At 41.0% G+C, this 17,754-nt stretch overlaps 1 protein-coding gene across 1 annotated transcript in view; it reads left to right on the forward strand.

Moving 5' to 3' along the window:
• The window catches only part of slc27a6 (solute carrier family 27 member 6), a 56,611-nt gene that overhangs the window by 26,753 nt on the left and 12,104 nt on the right, over nt 1–17,754 (forward strand). Inside the window, exons 5-7 of the mRNA XM_077542758.1 lie at nt 7,580–7,774; nt 14,931–15,021; nt 15,113–15,311. Of these exons, the coding sequence (XP_077398884.1) occupies nt 7,580–7,774; nt 14,931–15,021; nt 15,113–15,311 (485 nt within the window). The remainder of the gene's footprint in view (nt 1–7,579; nt 7,775–14,930; nt 15,022–15,112; nt 15,312–17,754) is intronic.

Here is a 17,754-nt window from a genome sequence, read left to right on the forward strand (position 1 = left end):
ATGTTGTGATATTTATTTTAATAGGTATCCTTCTTCTCCACTGTCATAGTTTGAATGTGTGTAGTGTTAGTCGAAAAGGAAATGCTATGCGTGATAAACTGCTTGTAGTGGAGCAGATAGTAGCATTTTTAGCCAGAATCACTGACTTTGTGATACAAACATGACATTTTGTACATATGCTTTTTAAACCCCACTCTTAAAAAATAACTCTGACCACACAAAATTCCAAGATGGTGGCCACAAAATCCAAGATGTCTGCCGATTTTTTTTTTCTTAATAACTCAAAATGCATTGATTTTAAGCCCCATAAATGTATTAAAGTTTAATATAATGTTGGGTATTGCGGATATTTTGGTACCAAGTATATGTCCGTATCTATTACAGCTCTTGTGATACATCATGTAGATAGTTGTACTGGAGGAGAGCAAGACATTTGTAACAATGATTGTTATTAATTGAATATGGTTATGTTTTTTTTGTAGCCTGCCATTTTCAGCACATTTAGGACATGTAACCAAGATGGGGTCCAAGATGTCTGCCATCAACTTAAAGAAATCATAAATTCATTACAGTATTTTGACGATAAAAGCAGATATTTTGGTACCTTGTGCATCTATAATGGTTTGTAAAATACAGCATTTATGAGTTACACCTCACAGTTGCAACTGCATAGGGCTGTACACATGAGACCCAGATTATAGCACTTGCTCTTGCCGCAACAGCCAGATTTACAGACACATTTGGACAGCTGTTTGCAAATCTTGGCTATTGGAAAGTTGGCTGTCCAGAAGACCTGCCATTCCTCACCAACCTTCTGCCAGTCGTCTGCACAGGGTCCTCTGCTTCTGGCTGACACTGAGTTGCCCGGGCACAAACACAACCAGCCTGATAGGCAACATGCCTGGTGTGTTGGAACAGAGCTGCTCTGGTTGGTGGGATTGACTCATAAAGCCTCTGCTTTCTGGCAAACATGTCAAGCCTGGCCTCATCCACAGTTGCAGCTGTGCTGGATGTCACACATTAAGATGACAAATTTCTCCAGAATCTCCAAGTCACAATCCTTCACTGTGGGCAGGGTAACTACTCAGTTTGGAGAAGAGAGGTGAGGCTTCTGGACATACAGTATGTCCCATGTCTGCCTAGCAGTTTTCTTGCCCTTGTTGCGGAAGGCTGACACGGTGTCACATCCTGTAAAGGCATGAAAAAAGAGCATGCCTTCATTTGCCTTAATCATGATGGATTGGCTACCATGTTTTGTAGCGTATTTGGCATGCATAAATATGCAGCTCCTCATGATAGCATTTGTCCAGTCCAGGAGTGCTGAGGACAGCAAGTCCCTTTGTGACAATAACCATATTTTGGGTAAACATTTGTGGCACTTTGTCGGCTAAAAGGTGCTACAACTCTGTCTTGTTGTCATTGTGCCTCAAGAAGTTATATAGATGGCATGGCGTTCTTATTTGTCACCTTGCGTCTTACCCACTGGCCATGTTTGGACCTGGTTCAAGCTTTAAGGCTTGAAGTGTTGTACACATCAAAGACCAGATGTGTCATTGTGTACTTGCTGGAGTACATGTATATCACTGGAACGAAGTCGAGAATTGCATAGTCTTCAAATGTTTTGAATCTTTTTGGTGGCAGGGCATGGGCCAAAGCTGACCCATCTACAATGAGAACGTCTGCTTCCTTGTCAACTGGTGGAACATAAGTCTCAAGGATAGAGGTCAGCTGAGACTTCTGGCAAGAGTACAATTCCTTGTTCAATGTAGCAGGGAAGGACTGGTTCTCCTCTTACTCCTGAAGAACACACACTTGGCTCTGACAAGATGAAAAGCTTTGAGAACAGCTGACAGTGCCCCTTGACAAGCTTCTGCTTTGTTGATTCAGCAGAAGAAGAGTCTTGTGTACAGAAGTCAGCTTTGTTTTTCTTGATTGGCTCATAGAAAATGGATGGATTGTTTTCCAGGCCCTGTAAAAACTTCTGAAAATGTGCCTGACCTCTTTCCAAGTGAGACTGCAGAAGTTCTGCAAAGATGGGGTGAGCAATGTCTTTGGTGTCAAACGAATACAGGTCATTACTCTCTTCCTTGAATGGGTTGCCAAGGTCTTTTAGAGACTGGGACAATTTATCAACCATCTCCTTCAACTTTTTCTGTGTCTGTGGAGTTTGCTCATGGTGCCTTCTGTGCTCCCTGACATCTTTGGTTTGTTTGTGCCTCCATTTCATATTGGGACACCAAATGACTAATCTCAGGACCAGCTACGATCCAGAAGTGTGGATGGGTCTTCAGTAAGGCCAATGACACCATCATCACCCTTGATGATGGCATTTGCCTGCTCGTGAGCTTGATCAAGGGCAAGGGCGGAGAAATCCCTATTGGTTTTGTGGACAACAAAGTTGCCATTATTGAACTCTTGAGCCAGTACTCGGTATGTTTTCTCTAGCATGAGCATGTCCCTGAGGTAGATAGGATGCCACCGTGCATAGTTGTTGTTGTTGGCGGCAAATAAATAAGTTATTAATTCACTCACTACCTGGAAATAGAGACCAAAGTTGGCCTCACGGAAGGACCTGATGACCAAGAAGATGACTAGCTCCATAGACAGCACCATGTGCCAAAACCAGAACTGTAGACTGTGGACTTTGATCCTTGCGAAACTCGCACCACTCCTCAAAGCTCAATGTGTCATCAGTGTTATTTGTCTGATCTGCACAGCTGACATGATATGCAGATTTAAGGAGTTTGTAGAGGCTGCAGGCTGTGACCTGATGCGTTTACCTCGTCTTGGTCACACTTGCAGATGATAGGAAAGATTCTGCAGTGTAGAGGATGCAACATCTTCCTCCACAAAGGCCCCAGTCCAACCACTTTTTTGCAGAGAAGTGTGCCCAGGGACTTGAGGGCTGCCATCTCAATATGGAGACCATCTAACATGACGAGGTAGCCATCTTGGACACCATCTTGGTTTTGGAAGTTTATTTTATGATCCATATGAAAATAACAGTTTATGAAAAGAACATTTTCATATGACCATATTCACTTACAGTCAATGTTATAAATGTCTTTTTTTTCCCAGAGTCTGTACAAGTACTGTATCTATATGCTGTATTTCAGGAGCTCTAATGGATACAGACACATACTTGGTTCCAAAATATCTGTAATACCCAACTTTATATTCAACTTTAATACATTTTTGGCTATTAAACCCAATACAGTTTGAGTTATTAAGGAAAAATAAATACATTTCCATTTTGGATTTTGTGGCTGCCATCTTGAAATTTTGCGTGTCCAGCGTAAATTTTGAAAAGAGTGGGGTTTGAAGAGCATATGTACTAGGGCTGGGCGATATGGCCCAAAAATAAAATCTCTATTTTTGCAGTCAATCAGGATGATTACAATTTGATTTTAACCTAATAAACCCAACAAACATTTATTTAAATGTTAAATTTTTTCAAACATAATTCCTGTGCAAAATGTTCAGACAACGATAATATATACTGATTCTAGATCAGTATTAACATAAACTTAACATTCATAGTTTGTGCTTGAATGCCACAATTAAGTAGTTGGTAACTATTGTACTAAACATGTCTTGTTAACCACCCATCCAACATTCTGCCACTTGTGCAAAATTACAACTCACAAAAACATCTGGATGTAACATAAGAACAACAGCTTTAAATAATCCAGAAGACAAAATTCGATTTCACGATTTAGCAAACTTTCAAGAACCTTAAACATGAGCTTCTGTCATCGTTTCAATTTCAGATCATAAACAATGTTTTCGATAGTAGCCATCTGAATTTCTTCAGGTCAGCTGTATTCATTTGCATTTTCTTCCTTGAATTATGCAGTTTACAAAGAATAACAAAATACGAAAATGTACACAAAAATACAAAAAGCTGGGACAGGGCCATGCGGCTACTGTGTTGCATCACCTTTCATTTTAATAACACTCAATGAACATCTGGGAACTTAGGTCTCTTAATTGTTGAATGAAGCTTCATAGGTAGAATACTTGCACAGATTTTCACTTAAAGCATGTGGGTCTTAGAATGTGTTTCCCAAGATAGATGACAGTTTACCCTAATATACAAAATACCAAATATAGCTGTCCCAAATAGGTCATGTTCTTTGTCAGAACACCAGTACACATATTCTCAGAGCAAGAAACAGATTTTAGCTTCTCGCTGATCCACAATAAGTTTCTATGGGTCAAGGTTCTTCATATCATATTTGGTCACATTTTGCAACAATTAATTCTTTTGTGGAGATTATGCACTATTGTTTGTGACCATCTTCTAGTCGCAATCACTCAGTCGTGAATCACACTATGCTCCGCGGACCAAAGAAAAACGTCTTTTGTTGCCTTTGTTTACTCCTCCCACAGTGGACACATAGACATGCACGTACACGTAATATGGCAGAGCTCCTTATTGATGAAAGACTGAAAGTCCTCTTTGTCCACTGTTCCTCCGTTATTTTGTTGAGTGGGTGAAAGCTTGGCCATGGCACTGTGCTCATTTGTCAACATCTGAATATCAGTAATTAGAAATGCAACAATTTACACACATGAATTACACCCATCAAAGGACATACTCACACAGGGAATGCTTATTACTGCGTATAATAAATCTTGACTAATTAACTAGCAACCCTATGTGAAACAATAATATTCTTCTCCCTTTTGTTGAAGGGCCTGGTATTCAAAATATAAATGTTAATTAAAGCTATCACCTATATGACGCTTGCACTCTCATTTTGTAGAGAAATTAAATTTATTGGCAAATTACTTACTTTTTTTTATATGAAGAAACTGAACCAGCAGCAATGGTTGGACCGCTTGTCCACATTAAGGTGGCGTGTCAGCTGCAGCCTATCCCAGCTGTCTTTGCGTGAGAAACTGTAGACTCGACTGGTCAAAACGTGCGACGTATGTCCGGTCTTGTCAGTGTTTATTCACAAAACCTGTTTCTATAGCCAAAATTCACATTTTCCTTTTTGCATCATACCATCTTGAACTGAGCCGTACCTTAATCGAATAATCCCGGTGAATTAAACCGAATCAAATCAGTCCACTTCAAAATCGTGGTCTGGTGCACGGTGACTGCACTCCATCACTCTATGTTGACCTTGCTGACCTGTCAACACACCCATGTGGGTGGGATATGGGTTGGTGAATGGGTCCCATCTGGGCTGCTCTACTGGGTCACAGATAATTTTGGCCAGGGATTTCATGGTGGCCCCATGTGGACAAGTGGGCCTCATATGGGCCCTAGCTAAAACCCACTTGGGCATAGAATGGGCTGGTGAATGGGCCCCATCTGGTCTGTCCATCTGGGTCCCAGTTAAAATTTGATTTGATTTGTTTGTTTGTGAGCAGATCAAACAAATATGTCATGTTCCAAAAAGCCAAACATAGCAATACAGTATAACAAACAATCGATAAAGCAAAAAGTTGACTCCTAAAAAATGATTGCCATGACAGGGATCTGAACCAGGGTACCATGGAAACAAAGTCAGACACCCTAACCACTGAGCTATACATATATATACATGTCAAATTGGATGTTTTAAATACATTTAACATGACATCGGCCTATGCCTGAGCTAAGATCCAAATTTTAACAGTCTAATCTTGGGGAATTCTCTTCCGTAAGTGAAAATGACTTCCAGTGCCCAAATTAAATTCCTTTTGTTCGAATGTCAGTGTTTCCTGTGACAAGCAAGGAAAAAGAAAATGGTGCCAATTTGTCTCTAAAACTGAGAAGTGCCAGTGCGAAGGTGGATCTTAATTAATTACATCTCTGTGTGGGGGGCTAGTTATGTTAAATACAAAGTTGATGTTCCAACACTTCCAGCAAATATCGAGTCATGAAAGTACTTGTAAAACATGAAATAAAAACTTGAAGGTACCGTATGCTATAGTTTTTTATTGTTTTTCGTTTTTGAAATATCGCATAATGATTTTGATGTATTCTTTTTGAAGAATCCTGTACTTTAAACCAATATTTGCTGTGCAAATGGGCTCAAGTTGGGCCTCATGTGGGCCCTAGCTAAAACCCACATGGGCAACCCAGTTATCTCCCAACTGGGGCCTGCTAGGCTGATTATGGTGTTCTTGATTGTACCCATAAGGGCTCCTTTCAATAATGCGATCAATTACCTTTTTATTATTATTGAATGTTAAAGAACAAATGGTCAGTGTCCCATCATGTCAAACAGAATTATTCATTTTCCAACTCAAATGAACCTGGAGCCCAGAAGTACTTGTTGAGGTGGCAAAATTTTGCTAGTTGGCAATAACGATTATTATATATATATATATATATATATATATATATATATATATATATATATATAATGTAATAATAATTTATTAATATAAATAAAAATAAATAATAAATAAATTATTAATTTATTAATAATAATAATATATGTGTTTGCGTGCTTATCTTTTTGTTTGTGTTTTTTTGTGTGTGTGTGTGTGTGTTTGCGATGTTTTGGTTTTTGTTTCATATTTTGTGTTTTTAGATTTGTGTTTGCGCTTACTTTTTGTTGTTATGTTTCATATTTTGTGTTTGTGTTTGCGATTACTTTTTGTTGTTTTGTTTCATATTTTGTGTTTGTGTTTTTTGTTTGCGATTACGTTTTGTTGTTTTGGTTCGTATTTTGTGTTTGTTTTTTTATTTGCCTTTGCGATTACATTTTAGTTTCATTTTTTGTTTGCGATTACCTTTTTGTGATTTAAAAAATAAATAAATTGCTGTCGTGTTTCGTTTTAGTTTTTTTTATTTGGTTTGTGTTTTTTGGTTTGCAGTCATGTTCACTTTTTTGTTTTTGCATTTTAGGACCACCATAAATGACCCAGTAATAGTCCAAATAATACATATTGTCACCCTCTTAAAATAATTGCCTAAGTCATTTTTTTGTGTGCAAAAATTATTATTTTTGCCTAAATTATCTCCTTATGATGCAAATGGTTAAATTTTTGGTGTTTCTTGAATAATCTGGAAAAAAATAACTTTTTAGCGATTATTTTAAGGTGTCAATATTAAAGGTGCACCGTTTAAAAAAGTAATGCTAAAGCTTTTTCTACATCATGCATGCGCCACCAATGCCCAGATGAGTACGTATAAGTATATAAGTATATTTTAGAGTGAAGCCCAGCCATAGCCCACTCATTGCCCATACTTAGTTTTGCCCATCTACTGCCCCCCTACTGCCCAAGTGGGTCCTAACAACAAAGCCCACTCTATACCCATCCCCAGCCAATGCCCAACTAGACCAAGTGGTGCCCATATGGGCCCCAACTGTACGTGTTTGCTGGGTGGATGCCTATATGTGTGTATGTGATCTTGGTCTCTGTGTGGCGTGCAAAAAATATATTTACACAAGAGTGGACGTTCAATTTATCCTTGAGAGAACATTATAAGTAAAATAAATTTATAGAACTACTATGAGTTTTTCAAAGCTGGTCTGAGCCCCGGACCAGAAATTAAGTCTGACATTTTAAAATAAAATGATTTTTTTTGTATTACTTCCTCTTACAGTAATGTAATCTTTTCCACCATCAGACAGAGCTCGACAAGGTCCACTCTGTGCGGATGGGAATCGGGAACGGGCTGCGACAGGATGTCTGGCAAGAGTTCCAGAGACGCTATGGAAACATAAAAATGTGTGAGGTGTACGGCTCCACGGAGGGAAACCTGTGTTTCATGAATCACATTGGCAAGATCGGCACAGTGGGGCGTTCCAACCTCATGTACAGGGTGAGTGGATGGCAATCCTAATGTCTATTGAAGTAGCACATTGTTACCTATTGACGTGTACCTATCAGTCCCTTTAAGTGGAGAACCTTTCCTCAACCTTGCTTCTGAGCAACTGAGCCTTTTGGAAATTTACCTTATGTACCCAATCATCAGAAGCGCCTGTTTCCAATTAACTTGTTCACCTGTGCAATGTTCCAAACATTCTGAACCTTCCTCAACTTTCCCAGTCTTTTGTTTTCTCTGTCCCAGCTTTTTTGGAATGTGTTACAAGCATCAAATTCAAACATTAGAGCATATATGCAAAAAAAAAACAATAACGTGGATCAGTTTGAACATATCAACATCAACATCATCATAACATGTCATGTCTTTGCAATATATTCAATTTAATATACAGTAGGTTGAAAAGGTTTTGCGAATCATTGTATTTAGGGATACACAATAATATCGGTGGCCGATAATTATCTGCAATTATCGACCAATTTCACGTCATACAGATAAACCAGATAATAATTTAAAAAAAAACGCAAATAATAGTAGACATGCCACATTGGTCCATCTGTTGTGGCTGGGGCTCAAATTGTGCCCAACTCCTCATCCCCTCTCCTTTAGTAGTGTTGCATATTTGTGACGTCATAATGCACGTGACCTCATGTTCACAGAAGATGCATCACGGCGAGATGGCAGTCGCCGGTGTGGGCTTTCTTTACGTGTTACCTCAATACCCTCGCAGATTTTGGTTGCATTTTTAAAACATTTTTTTCTTTGGCAAAATCAAAATGAGTTACTGGTTGTCTTTGAAGCAGAGATATCAATAAAATTCAGCTTCATGGTGCTTTACACAATGTTTCAATGTATTTGTACATGTTAGGCTTATAGTAGGACTCAAAAGTATATTTGTATTCAAGTTAATTTTGCAAACAATTATCGCCTTACTTATCAGTTGTCAACATCGGCACTTTCTAAATTATTGGTTTATCGGTATCGGTTGAAAATAGCATTATCATGCATCCCTAATTGTATTCTGTTTTTATTTACATTTTACACATCACAACTTCATTTGAATTGGGATTTGCATGAAAGATCCAAGTGTGCTCTTGGTAATGATGCCTTGATGTAAAAGATCCTGCATTTGTATTTTATGAATCATCAGTGCCACACCACAATCATGGCAATATTTTGAAGCAAACAGTACGTAGATACAGTAGGCTTGCCCTTACATTTTTTCAACATATAAACTGCTTCCTATTTGTGATATTTTCCTGATGGAGAGCCGCAACTAAGATATGTCTGCCACTAAGTGGTGAATGGTGCTATTACAACTTAAAACTGTAGTAGGGGAAACTAAGGAAGCACTCACACTAGGGCCATTTCTTCTTTCTTCTACCGTACTGAAGCCTGATTGCCCCCCCTCCCCTGCCCCCCCCCGGCCTGCACTCACATTACTCTAACCAAACCGTGCTCGGGCCCAGTTGCCTCCGAAATATACGTCATCACATTGATTCACGCAAGAAGAAGACGTCATCATGGGGGACTGCACTTTATCATCAGACCGACGTGAGCCCTTTGGGAAGCTCTGGTTGTTTTATGGTCAACAGTTCAGGTCACTTGCTATGTACGTCGCACGTACGTACATGATGTCATGGTTGCGTTTCGCGCGGCGACAACTTGCTACGGCTGTGCGCATATGCGGCCAACCGTACCGTTCTCTGGCCTACTTCTCCCAATCGTGCTAAACTGGTGATCTGAACCATACTCAGGCGCGGATCGATTGCACTCACACTACCGGACTTTAGCAGCAAGCATGCTTGGGCACAGTACAATGGCCCTAGTGTGAGTGTGCCCGTATGTGACCCGCTCCGCCAAAATAGTCCACATGTCGGCAAGCGGCAAGTCCCATAATTCAGCAAAATAGAGCATTAGGTCGATAATGTCAATTTTGAGATTTCCCAACAACACAAAAGTTATATTGTAGTAGAACTGTATGAATATATGCAATTATTAGGACAAGTGCATCGTTAGCCAACATGTTTATCAGCCGAATTTAGCTAGCAACATGTCTCGGAATAACCCTGAGTTCCTCGTGATTGACATATATGGACATAGCAACCAATAAAATTTGAAGATAAACAATGAACGCGATGGTCTTTCCAAAGCGAGTCTCCCCGCGGCCCGCCCCAAATGCACGCAGCGCATATTTGGAGTGACTTGTGCTCCATGTATTACGTTGGGAAAAAAAACACACACGCACACACAAAAAAAAAAACGCACACAAAAAAAAAAACAGTTGAACCATCAAAACATTTTCTTTACGTGACCAAATGCATTTGATTTGAGACATATCACAAATTTTAGCTCATTTTGTAGGAATTTTCCCCATCTTTAGCTCAGTGTCGAAATCTTTTTTTAAGGAATGAAAGCTCTCCCCACTGTGCGGGTTCAAAGACAGTGACTGAATTAGCTTTCTCACACACTCTGTTGGCTAATTAGCCATCCAGTGCCGGGAACCAAATTTTTTTCATTTTTCATCCGATTAAAAAAATGAGAACATGCTCGTGTTCCCCAAACCCTTGCCGTTCTAACGAGCCATTTCTTGAATCTGTATCTTGAAGAGTTAAGTCGTGGGAGGCTCTTCTTTGAGGTGTGCGTCTCTCATTCAATCTCAATGCAATGTGGGTGCGTGACGTCACTTCAACTCGTCACCATGGCCACAATCTTTGCTCACTAGACATCAAATTCTCACATTTTGTAGTCACGAGTGTCTTCTTTCAGACAAACTAACTTTTATTTGGCTAAGGTGTCATTTAGTACCTTTATTTTCACCTTAAGCATCTTGAACCGTTAAGTCGTGATAGGCTTGGTGCGTGACGTCTCTCCAACGTGTTAGTCCAATGCGTGTGCGTCAATGTGCATGTTTCTTAAAGGGACAGTAAGATACTTTTACTTTATGGTGATTATGCCTAACTTCCACATTTCTTGACCGATTTCAATCGTTTGAATTTTAAACTGTTCAGCTCATTTCCATTTTTTAAAATACATTTTCAAAAATAACACATTATTATTATTATTTTTAATTTTTATTTTTTCTATTAAATGTAATGGATTGGCAATTGATTAGGTACACCCTGGATTATCGCCACTCTGCCCACCCAGGGGGGCGGCCATCTTGGCCAATTAACTCTTTCACTGCCAGACGTTTTCAGAAACGGGTTGTCCCCACTGCCAGCCGATTTAAGCATTTTGAGTGATCTTTCAAGGTCCACAGAAAATGTTGTGTTTGGACTATGGAAACACACATACTACCAAATGAAAGATTGGACTCTCAGCTTTCATCAGAAAAAAGTTTGTTTCCACCTTATTCCGTTCTTCAGTAATCAACAATAGAAAATGGTTACTTTCACCGAAATTCTCTCTTTTGAAACAAAAAACGGAGAAAAAGAGCTTTTTGTGAAACGATGTTATTTCATGCACTCTAGTGAATTGTACACTTCTTTTTGTCCATGAATGATGCCACAAACACCTAAATAGTGCTTTACTTCTGTAAAACGCTTTCACCAGCAATGAAAAAGTGTTTTTTGATTGCAAAATGCGTTTATTTCCATTCAACAGTGTAACAATTTGACAAAACAATTTCGCAAACTATTTACAAATGTGTGCAACTGTGGTACTACTTACAATTATGTGGATGTTTCAAATACAGTTTTTCTTTTGTAACTCTCTCCTGCGTGCAAGGAGACGCCAGGACTCGCACAACAGTTTACTTTCACTTTCACATTGGTCCGTTTTGCGTGCAAACGTTACACTTTCTTGACGGCCTTTTTTTCCGGGGAATAAAAAACAAGTAGCAGACTGTACACACTTCCTCCGATGAATATGCATTGGACTCGGGGCACTCTCCGTCGTCCCATCGAACGCCCGTTCCCTCCTCCATCTAGCTCCATCTAACGTCTTCTACTGCTGCGTCAATGCTTCTCAACCACGGAGTCACCACCCTCATCTTCATCATCGATGATGATCATCGTCGTCAACAATGTGCTTTTTCAGCGATGCTTTTGGTCTTTGAAAAAAAACGTCTCGGGCGTGAGCTCCTCGCGACCGGCCGCCATTTTTCCTTTGTCTTCCATTCTCATCTCCTGCTCGACGCTCTAGCTCCGCCTCTACTGACGCCCACCCGATCTTGTCAAAAGAGAGTCATCGCTGCCCTCTAGGGGCCAAAAATAGTCATTAGGCACAACAGACAGACTTGAAACTTTCACCAGACATGCGGAAGGGTTTCCTCTACCCGTTTCAAAAAAAAAATAAAAAATCATTGGATGACGTCTTTTGACGTCATTGGCAGTGAAGCGTAGGTTTTTACTTGACGTCTTTAAACGTCAGTGGCAGTGAAAGAGTTAATTAGGTACGCCCAGGATTCTCGCCACTCCGCTCGCCCAGGGCGGCGGCCATCTTGGCCAATTAATTAGGTACACCCAGGATTCTCGCCACTACGCTCGCCCAGGGCGGTGGCCATCTTGGCCAATTAATTAGGTACACCCAGGATTCTTGCCACTACGCTCGCTCAGGGCGGGGCCATCTTGGCCAATTTATTAGGTACACCCAGGATTCCCGCCACTCCGCTCGCCCAGGGCGGCGGCCATTTTAGCCAATTAATTAGGTGTGCACCTAATTAATCCCCACTCTGCCCACCCAGGGCGGCGGCCATCTTGGCCAATTAATTAGGTACGGCAAGGACTCTCTCCCCCTTGCCCACCCGGGTCGGCGGCCATCTTGGCCAATTTATTAGGTACGCCCAGGATTCTCGCCACTCCGCTCGCCCAGGGCGGCGGCCATTTTAGCCAATTAATTAGGTACACCCTGGATTACCGCCTTTCTGTCCACTCAGGGCGGCGGCCATCTTGGCCAATTAATTAGGTACGGCAAGGACTCTCTCCCCCTCGCCCACCCGGGTCGGCGGCCATCTTAGCCAATTGACTACTACTAAAATTACTACAAGTACTACTAATCCTACTACTTCTGTTTGTACTTGCTTACTACTTACTACTATACTACTACTACTATGTCTACAAGTACTACATACATGCGTGTTTCCACCTTGCAAGAGTCAGCAATTCCACATTTCTTGACCGATTCCAGTGGTTTAAATTTTAAACTGTTCAGCTCATTACCAAAGAGTCAGCAGTCCCATTCAAAATTTCCGCAGGAATTTTTCTAGTTATGGGACTGCTGAGCGTAGCAAGCAGCACATATGACTATTCCTAGAAAAAAGGGTTTATTATTATTATAGCACACCGATTTTTTCGCAAGAATGCGGCCCGTACCGTAGATCGCACCGGGACAAATGAGATATCAAACGATGCGGCTCGATCTGACTCGGTGCGGCATTATTTTTCTAGGAATTCCAACTTACCATGGCGATGCAATACCCCAAAAACTACCCCAAAAAGTGCCATAGGAATGAATGGGAAATGGAAAGAAAAAATCACACATCAAGCACCTTTTTCCAAGACACGCTGTGCACGCATACGTTATCCAACCGATACGAAGGAATGAAAGCTCTCCCCTCTGTGCGGGTTCAAAGACAGTGAGTCATATAGCATTTTAACACACTCTGTTTTAGCAATTAGCCAGAGTGCCGGGAACCAACAAATCTCTTGCCAAAAGTCAAAAGTTTCACTTCAACTCGTCACCATGGCCACAATCTTTTGTCACTAGACGTCAAATTCTCACATTTTGTAGTCACGATTGTCTTCTTTCAGACAAACTAACTTTTATTTGGCTAAGGTGTCATTTAGTACCTTTATTTTCCCTTTAAGCGAGTAGAAGTTGGACTCTCGCCTATCTCTCCCATGTTAATTTGGGCGACTTTTTCCTCTTCATTTCGGATAAATCATAAGTTTTCAACCTGCTCTCATTTGGTCATTTTTCATCCGATTAAAAAAATGAGAACATGCTCGTGTTCCCCAAACCCTTGCCGTTCTAACGAGCCATTTCTTGAATCTGTATCTTGAAGAGTTAAGTCGTGGGAGGCTCTTCTTTGAGGTGTGCGTCTCTCATTCAATCTCAATGCAATGTGGGTGCGTGACGTCACTTCAACTCGTCACCATGGCCACAATCTTTGCTCACTAGACATCAAATTCTCACATTTTGTAGTCACGAGTGTCTTCTTTCAGACAAACTAACTTTTATTTGGCTAAGGTGTCATTTAGTACCTTTATTTTCACCTTAAGCATCTTGAACCGTTAAGTCGTGATAGGCTTGGTGCGTGACGTCTCTCCAACGTGTTAGTCCAATGCGTGTGCGTCAATGTGCATGTTTCTTAAAGGGACAGTAAGATACTTTTACTTTATGGTGATTATGCCTAACTTCCACATTTCTTGACCGATTTCAATCGTTTGAATTTTAAACTGTTCAGCTCATTTCCATTTTTTAAAATTACACATTATTATTATTATTTTTAATTTTTATTTTTTCTATTAAATGTAATGGATTGGCAATTGATTAGGTGCACCCTGGATTATCGCCACTCTGCCCACCCAGGGGGGCGGCCATCTTGGCCAATTAATTAGGTACGTCAAGGATTCGCTCCCCTCCGCCCACCCATGGCGGAGGCCATCTTGGCCAATTGATTAGGTACGCCCAGGATTCTCGCCACTCCGCTCGCCCAGGGCGGTGGCCATCTTGGCCAATTATTTAGGTACTTCAAGGACTCTCTCCCCCTCGCCCACCTGGTTTCGGCGGCCATCTTGGCCAATTGATTAGGTACGCCAAGGACTCTCTCCCCCTCGCCCACCTGGGTCGGCGGCCATCTTGGCCATTTTACTACTATTAAAATTACTAAAACTACAAACAATACTTATTATGGGACTGCTGTTGCTTGCGAAGCACGTATCAATATCCACCCTAGAAAAGTGGTTTGACACAGATTGAGAGGTAAAGTACACCAACATTTGGCAAACGGTTCAGCGCATGCTTTCCACCTTGCAAGAGTCAGCAGTCCCATTCAAAATTTCCGCGGCAATTTTTCTAGTTTCATTATTATTATTATTTCAGTCCACAGCGCCCTTAGCATCTGCCTATCTGGCCTAATGGCCCCTGTGTGTGTGTGTGTGGTTACTGAATATTGCTGTCTAATGAAATACCATTTTGTTTTGTGTAGCTCCTGCTCAAATATGATCTGGTAAAGTATGACATGATGAAAGACGAAGCAATAAAAGATCAGTATGGCTTCTGTCAGCGAGTGAAAAAGGGTAACATTTTTGTCAGATTTCCATTCACTGAAGTGGCTTTCATCTAAAGTACTTTATTCCTCCTGATCTGCACTTTCCTGTTATTTCTCAGGCGAGACAGGGCTTTTACTATCCAAAGTAAGTGCCCTGACTCCTTTCTTTGGCTATGCTGGAAGCAAGCAGTTGACTGAAAAGAAGCTGGTAAGGAACGTGTTTGTCAAAGGAGATGCGTACGTTAATACAGGTGACCTGATGGCTGAAGATAACGAGGGCTTCATCTCTTTCAAAGACAGAGTTGGAGACACCTTCAGGTACAGTTGTGTATGATTTAATAGTCAAATTAAACTTTTTGATCAAGAGTTATATCCATTTCTGTGATGGAATTTTTTCAACAAACCACCACAATAACAACAGTATGTTTTTAACCAGTCAGATTACTGTAGTGTTATACAGTATGTGGTATCTTAACTAAGAGATGGATTATCTCAGTACTGAAGAAATAAATCAGAACTGAAAAATTAAGTCAATGGGCTTTGATCCACCATTAAGCAAATATTCCTGTTTGGGAAGTCAAATGTCAAATAATCAGTTCGATTTTATACTGAAAAAAACCCACAACATAAATAAAACTACCAGTACACATAAGTAATGTAGCTCCACAGTTTCCAGAGGCAAATCACCACTCTTAAAAGTTGACTCCTAAAAAGGAAAAAGGGATTGCCATGGCAGGGTTTCGATCCAGGGTACTCTGTACCACTAAACCACCAGATATGCAGCCACATGATTGACGTTACAAATAAATTTTACGTGACACCAGCACATCATCACATCATTGATCACCTTTACTTTTTCTAAGACCCAAAATTTAACAGTCCAATTTTTGCTGGGAAAATGACTTCCTATTCCCCAAATTCCTTTGATGCAATGTCAGTGTTTCCTGTGACAAGCGAGGAAAAGGAAAATGGCAGCAACTCGTCTCTCTCAAACTGGAGGTGTCAGTGCGAGGAGTTAATCTACAACTCTGTAAAATAACACATTCATTCAGGAGTTACACTTCAGGAGTTAAAGTCTACTCCTAAGAATTTAACTCTGAAATTTTAACTCTCCAATTTCTTCTCTCAAACTGGAGAAGTGTCATTGTGAAGGCGGAGCTTAATTACTTTACTGCAGAGTTAATCTACAACTTTGTAAAATAACACATTCAGGAGTTAAAATCTACTCTTAAAAATTTAACCCTGAAATTTTATCTCTCCAATTTCTGCTGTGCAGATAGGCTCAAGTTGGGCCTCATATGGGCCCTAGCTAAAACCCACATGGGCACAGAATGGGCTGGTGAATAAGCCCCTCTGGGCTGCCCAGCTGGGTCCCAATTAATTTTGTCCAGGGATTCCATAGTGGCGCCATGTGGACAAGCCTAGATAGGCTCAAGGTGGGCCTTATATGGCCCTAGCTAAAACCCACATGGGCAACCCAGCTTTCTCCCATTTGGGGCCTACTCTCGCTTGGCCCCCATGTAGGCTGATTATGGGTTCCTGATTGGACCTTGTTGAGAAGTTGCCTGTGAGGTCTGACAGATCTGTCTATTACCTCCCCGGTCCCTAGCACCAAAGAGTCACCTAGCAACAAACTTCTCAGCGTTGGCCACTTAATTCGTGAGATTTTAGACAATCTCTCCCCATAGATGTTGGGCTATGAATCAAATTGGTTTGTTCAAATGAGCTAGCTAGCTGGCTAGTCCTGCCCCCCCTTCCCCCACAAAAAAAAAAACAACAACAACTTTTGGTTAACATCATGCAGTAAGCAAATCTTCTGATTATTACCATTAATGGTCCAAATAATGAATATTAATGTGGACCAGTGGGGTGCCTGGCGGGCCTGCAGTGCCCGTCCTGCTGCGTTTGGTTGGGGGCGCGGGCCGTGTTGGGGTGTGACGCGTTCCTGCTCCTGGGTTTGCTCTCCGACCGGTGGCCCCTGCGGTTGTCCTTTGGCGCTGCCGTGGCCTGGGTGGCCTTGAGGTGTTGCGCTTGCTCTGTCCTGGCAGGGGTCAACAGCTCCCCTCTTTGGTGGAGATTTTCATGCATGCCAGATCCACCACACCAGCATCTATCGAAACTCAGACACAATCTGCTTCTTCCTCAGGTCGTTGAATCGGTGTAGGCTGGTGTCTGTGGATCTCACTCTGCTTCGTCTGTCTTTCCATCCTTTCCTCAGTCTCTCCTTTGGTCTCTTGAGGTCTCCCTGATTTGTTGGGATTTTAATGTTTCTGGGGTTGGTGAAGGAATCTGGTTGGTGGCCTGGTGGGTGGTGGGTGGTGTCTGGTCGGTGCTGGATTTCACTTTCCTTTCTTTTCTTTGGTCCTTCCTCGGGTCTCCTGACGGCCTCACGACAGGATTTTTTAATAGGTTTTCGGAGAACTAATGAATACACACATGCACGCACACACACACGCACATGCACATACACGTACACACCCACATACAAAATAAAAAATTTGTAAAAAAAAAATAATAATAATTAAAAAAAAAAAAAAAGGAGAGAGCAATGATGATGACATGTCAAATCGGTAAAATTACCGAATGAACAATACTGAGCTCTCCAGAAAAGAAAAGAAAAAAAATTAGGTACAAAAACACATTATTGTGATTTTTTTCCATTATGAGTTTTTCTTTTAACAATATCGTGAGTTTTTATACAGTGCCATGAGTTTTTTTTTTTGTATCACCAACTTCCCCACAATATTGTGATAAGTATTGT

The sequence above is a fragment of the Vanacampus margaritifer genome, chromosome 14, assembly GCF_051991255.1.
Source record: "Vanacampus margaritifer isolate UIUO_Vmar chromosome 14, RoL_Vmar_1.0, whole genome shotgun sequence".
Taxonomy (NCBI): domain Eukaryota; kingdom Metazoa; phylum Chordata; class Actinopteri; order Syngnathiformes; family Syngnathidae; genus Vanacampus; species Vanacampus margaritifer.